The 18,156-nt window shown below is 58.3% G+C and overlaps 1 protein-coding gene across 1 annotated transcript in view; it reads left to right on the plus strand.

Annotated features, from left to right (window-relative positions):
- Positions 1–2,636: 2,636 nt before the first annotated feature.
- The window catches only part of KLF13 (KLF transcription factor 13), a 43,047-nt gene continuing 27,527 nt past the window's right edge, over positions 2,637–18,156 (plus strand). The window contains exon 1 of the mRNA XM_019983211.2: positions 2,637–3,669. Coding sequence (XP_019838770.2) covers positions 3,069–3,669 — 601 coding nt within the window. The 5' untranslated portion in view covers positions 2,637–3,068. The remainder of the gene's footprint in view (positions 3,670–18,156) is intronic.

Here is an 18,156-nt window from a genome sequence, read left to right on the forward strand (position 1 = left end):
CTCTCCACTCTCCAGACACATCCCCATTCACTTGCTCTGGGCTGATCTTTCCTGAATTGTGTGCTCAGTCGTGTATGACTCTTTGCGACCCCATGGACCATATACCCCACCAGGCTCCTCTGGCCATGAGATTTTCCAGGCAAGAATACTGGAGTGGGTTGCCATTTCCTCCTCCAGGGGATCTTCCCACCCAGAGATTGAACCTCGGTCTCCGGCAGCTCCTGTTTTTGTTTATTCCATTCCTTCCATCTGACACTTGATCCCCACCCACCCTCAGACATACAGAAGCCATATCTGTCAAAATCTTATGAAGCAAAAATAACACAGGCCAGCGGTTATGGTGAGATTTTCCCCTGAGGAAGAGAATATATGTATCTGGAAGACACTCCCATGTGGGGCTGGGATGAGGGTTGCTGGGCCCCAGAACCCCCTTCTATGAACAACCGTTAAAGGCCTGAGAAGCAGGCCTAGGGTGTGAGTTTTGCCCCCCAGGATGCTCTGAGAGTGCAGCCCAAACACTCAGGGAGGCTGCATCCATGCAGAGACCTGGGACTGTTCTGGGCTGTGGATGGGGGTGGGGTGTGTGTACCTGAGGAGGACCCTTGACCCCGGCCTATGTCCGTCACCCAGAACAGAGGATGGTCACTTGTAGCCCAATGCCTAGAAGGGTGCCTACTCCTAAGAGGCCTGCCAGGGTGTGCCCAGGCTGGAGTGTGTCAAGGGGGGGTCATGGAGCTAGTGGTACCTTGGAGATTGAGCAGAATCCTGCTTGCTGGAGGGAGTGGGGAGTGGGGTGGATGGCTGGTAAGTCAGCACCCGGCCAGCCCCATCCTAAATGAAGTGACTGATTGTGACATGTGGTGAGACTGCAGGAACATTCTGAATCATTATTTGGTCAGAACACAAATCTCTTAAATGTCATCAACACAAGTTGGCTGGGAGAAGAGAGATTATTTCCTGCCAGTAGGAGACCCTCTTAGAGGAGGAGTCTGACCCAATAGGCCAGTACAGAGCCCCACCCCTGCAGAGCGCACTGTGTGGTCTTCCCAGGGGTCGCCCACCAGTGAGCTGCTGGAACTTTAGGGTTTTAGTCACGGTTCCCAGGGTTCCCAGGGCACCCAGACGTCCACACCAGTTTACAGGTCACCACAACATGCAACCCAAAATGCGTTTGTCCTTGGTGACCTGGGAAGTTTTTTCTACCCAGGCCTCAAGATAATTTGGTGTGAAATGGCTGCTCTTAATTTTGTGCGCAGGACGACACTGTCCCAACCACCCCTCTTCTCTGGTTCGAGGGATCCAGTGCCTGGGCTGCCCTCCTTCCACTCTCCCCGCCCGGGCAGCTAACACGTTTGAATGTCCATTAAGGGCTGCAGACCCCGGCCGGTCTCTCCGGGCCAGGGGCTTGCTGCGCTCGGCTTCAGCCTCTAACCTCTAGGCTGATGGCCTAGGCCTGGAGAAGGGCGGTGGGGTGGTCTCGGAGACAGCGAGAGTGAGGGCGCCGGGGAGAGCCAAGGGCAAGTGGGCGGGGCAGGGCAGGGAGCGTTTCCTCGGCGAGGCCCGGCAGCGGGTGGGCGGGGCCCGCGCAGTCGGTGGCGTCGGAAGCCTCCCCCGCCGGGAGGGAGAGGGGCAGCCGGGAGAAGTTGGCAGCGGGCCTGGGGAGGGGAGCCAGAGGAAGGGGCCCCGCGTTCCATGAGCAGCGGCGCCAGCGCCCCGGCACGTAGTTCACTCCTGCGAGCATGGGACGCGGTGGGCACGTCACCCACGCTGCCAGGCTAACCACCAGCCTGGTGCCAGTCCGCCTCCGGTTGACCCAGGCTCAAGGGCAGTGGGGCCGGGCCCAGTTCCCGGCTGCCCGGGACGATCGAGAGCTCCGGGTGCCTCCCGTCAGTGCATCCCCTGCCCCACCCGAGACCCCGCTCCCTGCTGGGCCGCGCCAAGCACCGGGCTCGGCAGGGGAGGAGCTTGCAGCGGGCGAGCGGCCCGAGTCTCGGGGCGCGGCCGCCCAGGAACCCAGCTTCGGCGGGGTGCGGCGGGGTTGTTCCGAGCTGGCCGGAGCGGACACGCCTCCTCGCTGGGCACCTCACTCGGGAGGGGAAAGGGAGAAGCGGAGGCGAGCCCCGCAGGGTGCGCCCACCCGGCGCACGGCAGAGGCGGGGCGGGAGGGACAAAGGGGCGCCCTCCTGAGCGCTCGCCTCCGCGCCGGGGTTCAAAGCTGTCACCGTACAAAAGCTCCAGCAGGAAAATACCCCGCGAGGTCCCAGCCGCTGAGGGGTGGGGGAGCGACCGCGCGGCCACGCCCCGGCCTGCCGCCCTCGGACGTGGTGCGTCAGCGTGCCCGGCTCACAGCTCTAATTTCCGCCCCTCCTCCCGCCGCCAAGGGGGCACGCCCATTGGCACGCGCAGGCCCCTAGGCCGAGTGGGAGTCTCTCACTGTGAGGATTGGCCGGGCCGTGTACCCGCGAACCAATGGCGCCAGTCCTTGTCCTCAGCCACGCCCCTTCCCCAGAGGCGGGCGCGCGACCGCTCCATCCCGCCGGTGCGCGCTCCGGGATCCCCGCCCCCTCCGCGTGCGCGGCTCCCCGCCGCCGCCACCGCCGCCTGTAACCTGCGCCGCCAGGATGTGGCTGGGGGCTGACGTCGGGTCCAGATGTGGCCCCGGCCCCGCCCACCCCCGGGGCCGGGCCGCCCACACCGAGCCGCGGCGCGCACGGCTGCTGTCCCGCCTGCCACAATGCGCGGCGAGGCTGCGGCCGCGACTTGGCGCGGTTGTCCCTAACGTCGCCGCTCGGCATCCTTAGGATAGGCCGCCCCTGACGTTGCGCGGGGATCCCACTCGCCCGCGCCCCCCATGCGTTCACTCTTCGGAGCCCAGCCGGGCGGGCGCCTAGCAGACGCGGAGCCGCGCGGGTGACGGCAGAGGCGGCTGCGCGCCTAGCCCAGCCCGCGGAGAGGGCGCGCCTCGCCCCCGCCCCCCGCCCGCTCTCCGGAGGCCGTGGGTGCGGATGCGCCGCTGACGACTCGCAGCAACCAGCAGTGCCGCCTGTCCGCCGGCTGGATCCCGCAGCATGGCAGCCGCCGCCTATGTGGACCACTTCGCCGCCGAGTGCCTCGTGTCCATGTCGAACCGCGCGGTCGTGCACGGGCCGCGGGAGGGGCCGGAGCCCGGACCCGAGGGCGCGGCCACTGTCGCCGCCACGCTGCCCCGCGTCGAAGAACGCCGCGACGGCAAGGACAGTGCCTCGCTCTTCGTGGTGGCGCGGATCCTAGCGGACCTTAACCAGCAAGCGCCGGCGCCCGCCCCGGCGGAGCGCAGAGAAGGCGCCGCGGCCCGGAAGGCGAGGACCCCCTGCCGCCTGCCGCCCGCGCCGCCACCCGCCCCCGAGCCCGCCTCCCCCGGCGCCAGTGGCGCGGCGGCCGCGCCCCTCAGCCCGGCGTGGAGCGAGCCCGAGCCCGAGCCCGAGCCCGAACCCGAGGCGGGGCTGGAGCCCGAGCGAGAGCCGGGGCCCGCGGGGAGCGGCGAGCCCGGCTTCAGACAAAGGGGCCGGCGGGGCCGAAGTCGCACCGACCTCGAGTCCCCGCAGAGAAAGCACAAGTGCCACTACGCGGGCTGCGAGAAAGTTTACGGGAAATCCTCGCACCTCAAGGCGCACCTGAGAACTCACACAGGTCAGTGGGGCGGCCCGGGAGCCCCGAGCAAGCGACCCGGGGGCAGTACTAGTGGCCCGGCCACGCCCCCGGAGCCACCAGCTGGGTGCGAGGGCGATCAGGCCGGGAACAGTCGGGGCCTCGCCTCTTTCCCCGTGGCTCCGGGCTGCGGGCAACCCTGCGCGCCGCGCGAGGCGGGTCCGTGCGCTGGGAGCCGGCACCCGCCCGGCGACCGCGCCCCCGCCGGGCACGCCCCCTCCTCCGGCGCGCTCGGGCGGGGCCGCGGGGGGCGAGTGTCGTCATCTGGCCCGGGGGCGGGTACCCCGCCCAGGCCCGGGGGCGCGCGGGCAGGTGCGGGCGAGCTGGATGGGGGTCACTGGTGGCACCCGGGGAGATTGGCGGCCCGGACGCCCGGGAGCCGCGGGGAGCGGGTGTCCTCTCCTGGCCCCTCCCCCGTCGGTCGGGCGCGCGCTCAGCAGGGGCGGGCCCGGCTCGGGCGCGCGGCGGGCGAAGTTCACGCGGGGACAGGGCTTTCTCCAGCCACTCGGCACATTCTTCGCTCTCCTCTTCCTGTAATTTTTCCAGCGCTCTAAGGTTTAATTTGTCGAAACCGGAGCCAGAGGCTGCCGACGCGGGGGGCGGTCCCGGGTCCTCGTCCGGGGCTCTTTGTGGGAGCCCCGCCCATCCGGCCGGCGGGGGCGCGCCAGACCCGAGGGGCTCCTTGGGGCCGCGGCGCTGTCTCCCGAAAGGAGCGCACTGCCTTCTGGCCGCGGATCTGTGCCGCCTTCCTCGCGGCCTCGCTCTCACCTGCGGGGGCCGGATGCGGGCGGGCAGCACCTGCACGGGGGCGGGTGGCGGGAGCCGACATTCTAGGAGCCCCGGACCGCCGCCCGCCCCCACCCTAGGGCAGCATTTTCCTCTCGCGGGCCCAGGACTTTGTCTTAGATTCCTCTGTAGTGGTTTTCTGTCTTTAAACACAAAAGTGGAAACAACCTTTCAATGGATGGCATGCTTTCTCTCCCAGTTTGGTTTAAAGAATTGTGTATTTCCTCTGAGCCCACGCGAACTCTTCTGGACACAAGTCTTCCACTTTGGGAACCGGTTCAAAACTATCATACGATTAACCTTGTTTCAAAAGTTGAGGCGTCTCATTTGTCAAACAGTTCACAAGCTGATTAAATGACTAATTTAAAAGCCGCAGTTTTCAAGGATCTAGAGCTGAAAAGCTTTTTCTCCCGATAAATTTGCAAATGAACCGCCCCACGGTCTGCAGGTGTTAAGAACCGCGTATCTCATGAACTGCACCCCCCACGCCGGCCCCGCATTTCTGGTCCCGCGCTATGACCGCTCAAACCGCTTGGCAGGTGGTGGGGTCGCGGGTGAAGGTGGGGCCATTTCTAGGCTGAGTCAGAATTCGGGCTGTGTGGACTCCGGGGTGGGGACGTTGTTGCAAGAGTGGGTGTGGTCGTGGGGGAGGGGCCACGCTGGATTCTGAGCCAGGTGGACCCCGTCCCCTAGTAGCGGGGCCGCGTTTGGTTTGTGGCTGGAATTGAGCACTCGGTTGAGAGCCAGGCCAGTACCGAGCAGGGGACTGTATTGGGAAAAGCTTTCTGAATCCTGTGTTACTGTGGCCTCCCAACCCGGTAAAGAGTCTGCCTGCAGTGCGGGAGACCCGGGTTCGATCCCTGGATCGGGAAGATCCCCTGGAGAAGGAAATGGCAACCCACTCCAGTATTCTTGTCTGGAAAATCCCATGGACGGAGGAGCCTGGTCAGCTACAGTCTATGGGGTCGCAAACAGTCGGATACGACTGAGCGACTTCTCTTTCTTTCCCAACCCGGCAGCACCCGGTAGCCAGATTCGCGAATTTCGGAGGGATCGGCCCCGGGGCGGGGCTCGCCCGGGCCTCCGGCTGGGGCTGCCTTCCGGATTACCTCAGGCCCCTGAGCCAGGCTGCCTGTGCCCTACGCGGCACGGGGCAAGATGGCTAGATGTTTAGGGCAGGGGCGCTGGGAACCCGCGCCTTCGCAGTGGGGCGGAAGCCAGCCTCTCCGGGGTGCCTGGAAGCCAGAACAGGATGAATCCATTCTTTGGCCTGCAGTGTGCTAGTCTGTTCATTCTTAGAGCAGGGAGCCGGCCCCGCCTTCCAGGTGTGCAGAAACTCGAATCTGCCTCCAGAGCAGATCTCCAAGTCAGGAGTGCACAGGGTCCCCTGGGGCCTTTAGAAATGTAGGTTCCTAGGTCCCAGATGCTGACTGCAATTTAAGGAATCCCTCCAGATGCATCTGCTTATGAACTAAGGACCTACCTGTGGCCCAGGGCACCTTCAGGAAGCCTGAGCCCAGGTGTGCAGAGCATAAGTAACTGGTGATCATAGAGGGCATAGGGGCAGCCCACAGAAGGGAGAGGCTAGGCAAGCTGGCTGCAGGGGCTGACTCAGAGGCGATTTGCGAAGACCCAGGAGGCAGACCCTGGTTTGTGGGCTCCCAGAGTGTTCTGGTGGGGAGGGTCTCTGCAGGCAGTGACTCAGGTTATGCTAGGCCTTTCAAACTGTTAGGGACGCCCTAACAATAGTGATTGTGTGGTGGGGGGCGTGAATACCAATATGACTTTAGCCAAGGAGGCAGTTGGAAGCTTGCTTTGCCTAGGGACTGATTCCCATGCCTCCTTGACCACCTGGAAGGTCTGCAGGAAACGGGTGTGCTTATGTGAAAATCCTTTGGGAGGTCCTAAGGTCAGCTTTGACTTCGATTTCCCACCACCACCCTGACCAGCTGCATGGAAAGAGCCGCAGTTAGCTGTGTGGCAGTGTGGTCCCCTGTTACATTCCCCACTGGTCATCCTCAGGACTGATGACCTGCTGTCACCTTTAGGTAACTGGTGTTAGAGCATGCACATGCTAGAACAAAACACACGATCATCTTTGCAACTGAATCCCCTTACTGTTGATCATAACTTCCCAGCCCAGACCTGGGAAGTTTGCTTAACCTCACTCTGGGGACTCCCTAAACCAGGAGCAGATTTTCTTGGAGTCTGAAGGGCTTTGATTTGAAAATTCAAGGACTTGGAGAAGGGAAGCACTGGATCCCTCTGAGGACACCCCTAAGCCCCTCTACCTGGCAAAGTCCCACATGGAAGGGTTCCTGCCTGCTGGGCTTGGTGGAGCTCAGGCAGAGTGGGCCCAGGCTTTCTTGGCAGACACATCCTGGATCCATTCTTCCCTGTGGGTTCTCACAAACAATTGTTTTCAGATAACCTTTATACCCTATTCGCCCTCCAGCGCCAGCAGCCAGAACCTCTCCTTGCACCCTGGGCTGGGCCATCTCAGCAGGTCTGGGGGGCCTGGCTAGAAAGGTGGATCCAGCCCCGCCTCCTGCAGTCCCAGAGTTAGTTGCTCCTGCTCACCTGGCCTGTGTGGGATGGAAAGTAGAGAAGGTTGCATTGTCTCAGCCATTTCCTGTGATCACTTGGGGCAGGGTTTGTTTAAAATTTATCTTGACCCCCTGAACAAGGGATTTGATCCCCAGGGCCGTAACAGGGGCCAGGATTTATTCCTAACTCTCCCCTGACTTGAGCTCTGGCGTTAGAACGTGGTATTCCAAGCACACTGCCTGCCTAGACCCCTGGCAGGTGCTCCCCAGGCAGCTGTGTTGGGAAGGCAGCCTGTCAGCGTGGAGGGTGGCTGCCAGGATCTCCTTCACCCAGAGCAAGCCACGCTGGCAGAGGGCCAGCACTTTGTCTGGGCCACAGCCAGGCCAGTATCTCCCGCCCCTGCTCCCCCACAGTCCTAGCCTGCCAGTCGGCCTGGTTGTGAAACTCTTCAAACAATGCAGAAGTGTACAGGCAGAATTCATGAGCCCTCCCCTCCCCCAGCTAGCCACTGTTACTCTTGTTATAGATACATTTCTTTCCAGACTCTTTTAATGCATTTTTGTGTATATACACATGCATGTTTATCCACGGAGTAGGTGATTTGAAAACACACATGTAGGATCCACAGAACACATCCAGTCAAGGCTTTTGTCCTGTGTGTTTGCTTAGGGAGGCAGCTTCATTCTTTTTCCTGGCTGCCTCATACTCCAGTGTGCAGCTATGTGGCGGTACTGTCAGTCACCCAGCCTCTTGCTGCAGGCACAGCTGTGCTGCTTTTCTCATCTGTTTGCTGTTGGAAACCATGTAGCAGGGGACTCTAGTGTGTGTCTTTGTGTCCACCTGGCATTTGTGGGGGATCAAGACTTAGCGGTATTAGTGACAGCATAGGTGGCGCGTGTGTGGTGGAACTACTCTGTTGACTTAAAGGACAGGTTATGTTTTGAAAGGAAACAGACCAAAAGACCCCAGGGCTAAGGGTCCTGCTATATTGCTGGCTGCCCTTTCTTTTTTTCTAAAAAACAAAACTTCTTCCAGTTCTCCTTTTGTACATGTGAAAGCATCACATCGAGAACATTTTTTGAAGCAACCTCAACAAAGCTGTGTTAGCCATGCCTCACGACCAGCCGTCCTGCTATCCTGACATGGCTTACCCGCTGGTGCTCAGCCCCCGCTGCAGTGAGGTATGCCCCGTGGGCCGCCCAGCACAGCCTGCACTGGTGGGGGAGTGTCATGTGAGCTATTTGCTCCCCACTTCCCTGCCTAAAAGCAGACTGGAACCCTCCCCACCCCCTCCCCCACACACATATCCGCTTCCATGTGATTGGCTGGTAGAACCAGGTTTTACTTAATCAGAGGCCCTGTCTGTGTGTGGCCTCTGGAACCAACAGGGTTAGGGGAGTCCCCCCTTCAGAGCAGTTGCTGCTGCCAAGTCCACTCATTGAAGGGGGCTCGTGGGGACCCCTGGCTCTCAGGGCCTGTCTGCCCCAACATGACTTCGAATGCCGGTGGTTGTCTAACTCCTGGATGTAGTGCATCAGAAGGGCAAGGCTGAGATGCACTGCTGGTGGCTAAAAGCCTGGGAGAAAGGAAACCAAAGGCTTATTCACATGTAGTAGTAATGTGTTTAAATGCATAACTTGAGAAACCCCACAAACCCCACAGCACTAGAGCAGACAGACCCGGGGTGTCTGCAGAAGCCATGCCATCCCAAGGGTCTGTGCCCCGTGACACCTGATCTTCCCAACAGAGGTCTGGAGCTTTCAGGGCATAGTTAAGGTGTGTCTGGTTTGGGCTGAAAGAAGGCAGTGAAAAGAGTTTTCAAAATAAAAAACCTGTAGAATGACACACTCAGCTCTCAGGTTGTGTCCAGCATATCTACACTGCTCACCAGGGGCCAGGCCTTCCATTTGCAATAGGACCCTATGGAACAGGCATTGCCATCGCTATTGCTTTTTAAAGGACAGCCAGGCTCAGACTGGTTAAGAAATATGCCGGAGGTTGCAGAGCAGGTGAGGGTGGAGCTGGGACCTATGCCAGGCAGCCCCGCTCCAGAGTATGTCTGCGTGTGTGACGGCTGCGCCCATGTGAACCTGGGGATGGCGGGTGAGCAGGGCCTCAGGGTGTCAGAAGCCCATGTGCCCCTTGCACACTGCTTCCCCCACAAGTCCTTATTACTTCTGAAACATTAAGTGATGGTACAGTGTACTTTCATATATTCTCCTGCTGCTGCTACTGCTAAGTCGCTTCAGTCATGTCCGACTCTGTGCGACCCCACAGATAGAAGCCCACTAGGCTCCCCCGTCCCTGGGATTCTCCAGGCAAGAACACTTGAGTGGGTTGCCATTTACTTCTCCAATGCATGAAAGCGAAAAGTGAAAATGAAGTCGCTCAGTCCTGCCCGACTCTTGGCGACCCCATGGACTGCAGCCTACCAGGCTCCTCCGTCCATGGGATTTTCCAGGCAAGAGTACTGGAGTGTGGTGCCATTGCCTTCTCCATATATTCTCCTAGTCGGTAGTTAATATTCTCTCCCAGTTTAAAAAAAGTCTTTCTTCCCTCCTTCCCGCCTCCTCTCTCTAAATATTATATTTTCTACCTTCTTTGCCTCTCAAAATACTATTTACTATGTAACATACAGTCCATATTCAGTTTCCCTGATAACCAACCCCTCCCCAGGTGGCCCACACAAGAGCCAGGATGTGGTTAATCACACATTACATTTGGTTGTCCTCATTCTTCAGCATCCCTCAGTCTGAAAGCACACCACCTCTCCGCATCATTGGGTCTTTGGTTCATTGGCATTTTAGGACCCAGGCCAGTTGCCTTGCAGAAAAATCCCTCCATCTGCACTTGTTTCATCGTTTTTCTCATGATCAGATACCATGTAAACCATCTTTGGTAAAAACTATAGCACAGGTAGTGCTGGTGCCCCAGAGGGGGACATGCGGTGCTGTATTGCAAATGAAGGGGTGTTTGCCAAGCTGCCCCACTCTACAGGAATGTCCTGCTCTCAACAATAAGTACCACTCTGAGACCGTGGCTTGTCAGAGGGTCCCGCTGGTCGTGCGTGGAGCCAGGTGCCATGCTGGGGTGCCGTCTGCTCACCTGCACTCAGCCCCTGCTGCCCGGTCCACCTGCCTGGCTTCTGTGCATCCCCCAGCCTCCTTGCCTGGACCAGTGCTGGTTTTTCAGGTGTGTTGTTGGAAGTCTTTTTTAAAGTCAGAGGACAGCTCGAGAGTCCCCTAATGTTAGGTTGAATCAGATGTTTCTGGATGGTCTTTGTCACGGTTTAGGAGGTGGTCATGGGTGTGTTCTTCACGGTCAGCACACCCACACCCGGCTCTGTGCCCAAAGTGACCCGTCTCCCAGACCTGGGTGGGCGGGTCCTGCAGCCCATGGCACCCTTAATGTCCTAGTAGGTCTTGACATACTTTCCAGAAAAAACCCAAATCTGGATCTAAGTCCACACTCCTGAGCCTGCTTTCCGTTCCTTTTACAGCCCCAAGTTGGAAGTCAGTGTCCTGTCAAGATGGGAATAAACTTGTTAGTTAAGTCAGGAGCACCTGCTCCTGTGTGACTGGAAGCGGGTGGAGAGGACAGAGTCGCCTGGAGCTGAGCACTGGGCTCAGAGGACTCGGTCCCTGCCCTGGGCCAAGACAATGGAGGCTGTACCTCTTGAGTTTTTACTCTGAGGGCAGTGATCTAACATGAGGCACTTAGTGTAGGACAGGAGAACCCCTCACCCAACCCCAAGTTCTGCCATTTACAAGGTATTCTGTCCCTTGTAGCTGGCCTGAGTATCCCAGCCTGCAGCGTGTTTCCATGGAACCTGTTTCTATGGAACCCATGACTTCTGGTCCCGGTTGTCTGTTTTACACGTCGGGGCCCACACCCACCCCCAGCCTTTTTCCAGCAAGGAGGCTCTGCAGGGGGTGAGTGGGCCCTGGAGGGGAGACAGCACTCCTTGGTCCTCTGGTGGCCTGGCTGTCCCGTGTCCTCCACCTGCTCCCTGTCCCCACTGAGTCAGGTGGGGCAGGGCATCCTCCCCATTCACCGTGGGCCTTGTGTGTGCAGTGGAGGGGGCGGCCTGGCCCAGTGCGGTGGATGGGGTGGGTGTCCTCCCTGTTCACCATGGGCCTTGTGTGTACAGTGAGGGCAGCCTGGCCCAGTGTGGCATCTGCATGACATCATTCTGAACCTGCAGCATGGATTGGGGAGCCACACTCCAGGTTTTTACTGTATGCAGAGGGAGTGGGGGTGGGAGTGATCTGTTGATTGTTCTCCTTTTCTCAAGTTCATCACGCAAAAACACTTGCTAACCAGGAACTTGGCCGCCCTCCGTGGCCATCGGCCAGTCTGTCCCAAGGTGACCTGTTTGGAAAAGTGCTGAGACTTGAGGCTTGGATTAAGTGTCCCTGTGCCGTAGCCTGTCCCGCACAGGTGGGTGGCCTATGGTCCCTGAGCACAGGCCTGCCTCCTGGAGCCAGAGAAAGCGCTTTGCAAGAAATAGTTTGGGGCCCAAATTGGCGGTCACTCACTGGGGGGTATGAGGCTTGGCCTGTGCTGGGTCCTGTCTCGGAAGGAGCTTCTGGCAAGGCCCATGTCCTGCAGACGCGGCCAGCTGGAAAGAAGCACAGGTGTGGGAGAGGGAGGGGGCTTAGGAGCTGGGGGGCTTCCTGGCTCCCACCTGGGGCCCCAGCAGGGTGACAGCTAGGCAGCCTGGCAGGGGGTCTGGGGCCCAGGACGGGGCTCCTTATACCCTTGGGTTAAGTTGGAGGTCATCCTCCTCCGATGGGAGCAGGACAGGAACTTCCTTCCCCTGTACATTCCTTTTCTGAGCTCATTTGTTTTTAACTCTTTTAGTATATTAACACTCACTTTAAAAATGGAGAAGGAAATGGCAGCCCACTCTAGTATTCTTGCCTGGGAAATACCATAGACAGATGAGCCTGGTGGGCTACAGTTCATGGGATCTCAGAGTCGGACACAACTGAGCAACTAACACACTTTCACTAAATAAAAAAGATAAAGTGTCTGGGGGCTAGAGGAAGAAGCTAAAGTTAATGGCAGATCAAGAGTGGAGGTTTTTGCAAGAAAGTGTTGGGAAACAGAGAGGAACCATAAAAGGTACACACAAACCTCAGCACTCAGCCGCCAGAAGGGGCCGACCAGGGCCTGGGAGGCCCAGGCATGTCCTTGGCGGACAGTGGTGTTTTGCCTGGGCCTTTGGCCAGCTGAGCTGTTCGTCTGAGATGGGGGGAGGGTCTGGGAGCTGGGGGGTTAGCATCTTAGAGTAACGAACCTTACAGGTTTTCACTAGGGGGAGAGATAGATCAAGTGTGGATTCATTACACAGTTGCCACTGATACTAATCTAAGCTGTATGGTGAGTGATAGGCAGTCTGGCCACTTAGGGGCCCTGCCTGCTTCCCTGACTTCTGCCCTTTGTCCTCCTTCCCCCTTCGGGCCACTCTGGTTTGCCCACTGGTCGTGGGTGATCCTCTCCCACTGGGAGTGAGCACTGTGGGGCAGGCAAGCGGGGCTCAGGCAGATCTCCATCCATCACTGAGGTCTCGCCCAGTTCCCATTCTGGAAGGACTTCCCCATGTTTGTTCATCAGTTGTCATTTTTGTCCCCGAGGACAGGGAGTGCAGGGTCAGGAGGACCTCTCGAGACTCCCGCTCCTGCAGCCCTGGGTGCTCAGGGCCGTTACTCAGGTTTCCTTGTCTTTTCTAGAGAACCCCTTTGGGCCGCTTGCCTGCAAATCCTGTGGCCTTTGGAATTCCCTGACATCCCAGTGGTTATGGCTGTGCACTTCCACTGCAGGGGTTGCAGGTTCAATCCCAGATCAGGGAACTAAGATCCCACAAGCCTCACGGAGCAGCTAAAATATAAAAAATAATAACATTGCCTTGTTGTTTGGCCTAAGGCACCAGGGTATTCCCTGGGATAGTCTGAAGGACTTTGCAGGATGCCATCTTTTATGATCATGAAATATCATTCAGTGTTTTCTCTGAGCCCTCTTCCGGGTGGGGCCTGAGCATTCACTGCACAGGCGTGGTGCTGTTGTGTTGGTGATAGCTGTTGTGTTGGTGATCGAGGTGGTTGCCCTGAGTTACCATCAGGCCTCTGGGGTTTGCTGGAAATTCAGCCTCGTCTTCTTTGTTGTTGTTCAGTTGCTAAGCTGTGTTTTACTCTCTGCGACCCCCCATGGACTGCAGCATGCCAGGCTTCCCTGTCCTTCACCATCTCCCAGAGTTTGCTTAAACTCATGTTCATTGAATCGATGATTCCATCCAGCCATCTCATCCTCTCGTTCCCTTCTCCTTCTGCCTTCAGTCTTTCCCAGCATCAGGGTTGACTCTTCACATCAGGTGGCCGAAGTATTGGAACTTCAGCTTTTCAGCATCAGTCCTTCCAATGAATATTCAGGGTTGATTTCTTTGATAGGCTCTCCTTCCTGAACACTGGACTGGGTGTTACCTGCTCACATCCTGCTTTGGACAGGTGGCATCAGCCTTCAGTTCACTCACTTGAGCCTTTGAGAAACGTCAGTATTGATCTCCCTTCCCTTAATTGTCTCCCTAACTTGTGACCCAGTTGTTTTAACTTCTTCCATGTTCAGCTCCTCTCATCATGTGTTCAGTTCTGCACGGGGCCTTGGGAGATAGACACTGACATGCACGTGTGCATGTGCTGTGCATGCTTATGTGTGTGAATGTGGTCAGCCTCCCGCCAAAGCTCAGGGCAGTTGTTTCTTTGGAAGGAGGCCTGTCAGGAGGCCTCTGGCCAGGTGGCTCTGGCTGCAACAGGTGTGTCGTCACACCCAGCGTCACCCTGAAGGAGCCTGGGGAGGGCACAGTGTGTCCAGAGTGGCTGCAGGGCCAGCAGGGATCCTGGAGCCATGCTGGAGGGTGTGACTCCCTGGGTGCCAGTAGGTCACGTGTTCTGGGCTGTTCTGCCCTGATCTAGGCCGATAGCCTGGTATGGGGGTCTGGTTGTGGCTGACCTGAGCTAAGCAGCAAGTCCAGCCTGGTCCTCATGTTTCCTCCTCCTTTCTCTCCTCCCTTTCCTTCACCTCCTCCTTCCCTTCCTCTCCCCCAACCTGGGATCTATGCACACTGCCAAGCTGTCCTCAAGGGTTCCAGTCCTGGGCAGAGGCAGGTGGGTGCAGGAGGAGCAGGCCCAGGATGCTGGAGAAGCCCTTCCTTTGTGCTGTGGCCTGGCTCAGCCTGGGAGAGTGGTAGAGGGCTGGGGTGGGGCTGTAGCTTCCTCCTCAGTCTTCTGGGCCCCTGGGGACACCCAGGCGGCCTTTCCTGTGAGGTGTTGAAGGTGGCAGTCTAGCTGTTCCCAGTCAATGGTCAGCATCCTCCTACACAGCGCAGGGAGAGGTAAACACTGGGTTGCCTTGGCAACCGGCTGAGCCAGGGCTCAGAGTGCTTGTGGTGAGAGAAGCTCTCATTGTCTCAAGTTTCTGGGATGAGCTTCTATTTTGATTTTTTTTTCCCTTTAATTAGCTGGAGTGACTAAGATACCAAGATGCCTGACCTGGTTCCTAGAATTTCTTAATAAACATTTATATTCCTTTTATAGGAGGCATGTTTCCTCCCATGATTCATAAGCTTTTTGTTTTAAACTGTGGAGAGGCCCTGGCATGGCCGGGGAAGGGGCGGGGGTTGTGATGGCAGGGTCCTGGCCCGCGAGTGCTTACTTCAGCACCACCCAAGGACTGTGTTGACTTTGAGGTTGATGAAGCTCCCTGGAGAGATTTGGGGAGATACCTCTCTCATCTTAGGGTGTTCAGAGCCCCATAACATGCATCCAGAAGTCTGTCTAAGCCCAAACAGTACCTTTCCCCCCACCCCCCAGACTCTTCCTGGGAGGCCAAGATAGAAGCTCGTGTACACCTTGATACAAGGTGTACTTTGGTGTTTGCTCTTAAACCTTGCTGCTCTCAGAGGTGGCTGGGCTGGGTATCCCTGGGCTCGAGAGGCTCTAGCCAGGAGGGGGCACCTCGCTGGGTGACACTCAGTGACAGGCTTTCCTACAGGCCTCTCCCTTTACCTGGCACTGCCCTGCTCCATCCGCCCCCACTGAGAAGGTGCCAGGTGAGTCTGCAAGGAAGCTGACCTTGTTGGTTTTATCACGCATAGAGCAGACCCACGTGGCCGTCTACAGAGTCGGGCCAGGCCTGTGTCCAGGGCCAGTCTTTATAGTGGGTATGCAGGCCTCTTGGCTCCCTTCCCTCAGCACAAGACAGGGCTGCCTCATGGGCCCCCCCACCCCTGGCTTTCCTGCATGAGAAGCAGCTCCCTGAGGAGGCGGCTGTTGGGGTTGCAGGGACAGTGTGTTGGGGGTCCTGCCATCTGTAAGTCCTGACCATCTGGGCTGTGGACTTGGAGCCATGTTGTTGCTGTATCTCTGGTCCCGGCCCCACAGAAGCTTGCACATGCGCTGTGTCTTAGTAACCTCGGTCAAGAGCCTCTCAATGCTTTGTTTTCATCAGAGGAAGGGCTTTTTGTCTGATTGTGTGCTGTCATTTTAACAGACGCAAAGTGCGGTACGGTGTTGGCCCGGGAGAGACAACAGATGGAGCCTGCTTCACATTCTCAACTGGGCAGCAGGTTGGGCCGTGCTGACCACTGACCCCTGAGAGCGTGCACAAGGCACATGGTGTGTGGGTGGGGGGGGTGTGTGTCTGTGAGTGTGTGTGTCTGCAAGTATGTGTACGAGTGCGTGTGTCTACGAGTGTCTACTAGTGTGTGTGTGTGTCTACAAGTGTGTATGTGTCCATGAGTGCGTGTGTCTATAAGTGTGTGTGTGTGTGTCTACCCCATGAGAGCAAGATTCCCCCCGCTGCTGCATTGCTCTTGGGCACCTGAATTAACAGACATTTTTGCTGACTTCTCTTTTGGGGAGAAACAGATGACTTAGAATGACTTTTTGAAGTAGGTTCCAGCTCGTGCATCAGGACCTCACAGAACCACCCCGGAGCTCATCGTGTGGGTGAGCTGTGTCCCAACCTCAGCTCTGGTCTGTCAAGGGCCCCTCCATCCATTCTGGGCCACAGAAAGGCAGTGGAGATCCTGTTGCTATGGAGATGTGCTGCCCAGAGTCTGTGCTCAGGCTGGGGAGTGGCACCCTCGCAGGTGAGCCTCACTGGTTACTGGTTACCAGGCACTCAATCCTGACCACAAACTGTAAAACAGGAGCTGCCGAACTGGAGCCTTGAGGTAGAAGCCCAGGTCCCTGTCCCCAGAGCAGCTCTGAACATGCCTGGGCCAGGGGTAGGAGCAAGGGTGGCATCCTCCACCTCCCCACCGCTGGGTATCCCTGGTCTTGACCATCTCATGGTGATGAGCAGCAGTGCCAGTCCTGCCAGGGCACTCCACCTGGATGGATGGGCCCTCTGGGTGGGGCTTCCAGAAGCCAGCCATGTTGGGAGAGAGGCTCACCTCTGGGGGGGCCCCTTTGTAAACCGCAGCCTCTTCAGTTGGAAGGACAGAGGTCTCTTTGGCAGTGGCCGTGGCCCCTTCAGGTGAAGGGCTCTGTCCCCATGGCCAGGGGAGCCCCCTCAGGACCATGGGCTTCCTGAGCCCTGGGTCTGAGCAGCACCCAGGGTGTTTTCCAGGGTGACTGTTCTCATGGACTCCAGGCCATCCGGGGATTTTCTCCACTTTCTTCTCTCTCTTTTGGGGCTGCAGTTCTCTGTTTGCAGATTCGAGAGTTGTGTCCTAGAGGGAAGTGTGGGAGCCTTGTTGAGGCCAGCTCGTCAGCTGCGGAACCACAGTTCTGTCCTTCTCCTCGAGGCTCTCACCCTCGCATCAGTGCATTTGGCATCAAGGTGCTTCCTGTGCAGTCTGAGGGGCCACGTGGAAGGAGCACCTCTGTGCTGAGTGACACCTGGGCACCTGTGTGGCCGTCCTTCCTCTCTCTGGCATCTGGTTGTTTCAGAGGACATTTGTGGGATTCCAGGTGGGGCAGGGGCAGTTCCACGGGGTTGCTGGACAGAGGACGACGCTGAGTGACCAGGCTGTCAATGTGTGAGGTCCCCGAGCCAAATGCCTCCAGCAGCCCTGTACCTGCGCGGCTCCGCCCCTGCCTCCGCCCTCGGGATGCTCACCTGCTTGGAGATGGTGAGGAGGCCAAGTGGGGTCCAGCCTTCTGCGGGGCCCACAGCGGGAAGCTCCTTGTGTCACCAGCACCCTGGGCCACAGTGATGCCAACCAGGTTTCTTGTGTTAGGGTACGATTTCTCAGCACAGGAAATGACTGGGAACTGTTTACTGCTCACACAGTCCAGAACTTCTGGAGCTGGCCAGCCGGGTCCTGGGACACACTCTGGTTTGCAGGCTCAGATGGTGGCCCTGTGAACCCCATGGAGGATGGAGTCTTGCAAACCCTGGGTTAGGTGGCCAGAGGGCGCCTTGGCTCCCAGGCCGGGCCTGCTGTCTCCTGGTCCCAGTTCCTGAATCACTTGGGGAGGGGGGAGGTGTCTGCTTCTCCATCTCCCTGGAGTCTGGAGTCATCCATCCCTTGGATGACATAGTGGCCCCCACCCACTATGCTTGGAGCCTATCACTTCTGTCCGGAGGCTGGCCTCACTCCCTCCCTCCTCTGCATACAGGACCAGTCTGTGCTGACCTCTGGTTCCCCCTCTCACACCTGCGGCAGGGCTGGGGGGTCAGCAGAATGGTCTCCTGAGTGTCTTCATCACCGCCCTCACCCCTGTTATCAGGCCAGGGTCAAAACGTGTCCCTGAGTCCAGCCAAGGGTGCCGGGGTGCTGGGAACTGGCAACAGCCAGGTGCTCGGCTGTTGGGGTGGCCTACCCCTGCCCCACCGACGTAGGCCTAGCTTGTGGGGAGTCACCCCGCACTCGGGGGCCTAGGCTGGGGGGCCTGTTTCCAGAGGTCGGCAGGGAGAACTCAGGGAGGCCTGGGCTGTCCTTCCACCCCTCCCTGGGGCCAAACCTGGTCATCACAGGATCTGTCCTAAGAATGTGGAGAATGAATTCTGGTTCAGAGGTTTATGGATTTTTCTTCCCTAAAAGCAGTAGAACCTTTCTGTCAACAATATCTCAGTGGATTCCAGGACAGAAAAGAGCCTGAAGGACGGCTGGCAGGGCAGGGGTCGGGG

The sequence above is a fragment of the Bos indicus genome, chromosome 21 (assembly GCF_029378745.1).
Source record: "Bos indicus isolate NIAB-ARS_2022 breed Sahiwal x Tharparkar chromosome 21, NIAB-ARS_B.indTharparkar_mat_pri_1.0, whole genome shotgun sequence".
Classification (NCBI taxonomy): Eukaryota; Metazoa; Chordata; class Mammalia; order Artiodactyla; family Bovidae; genus Bos; species Bos indicus.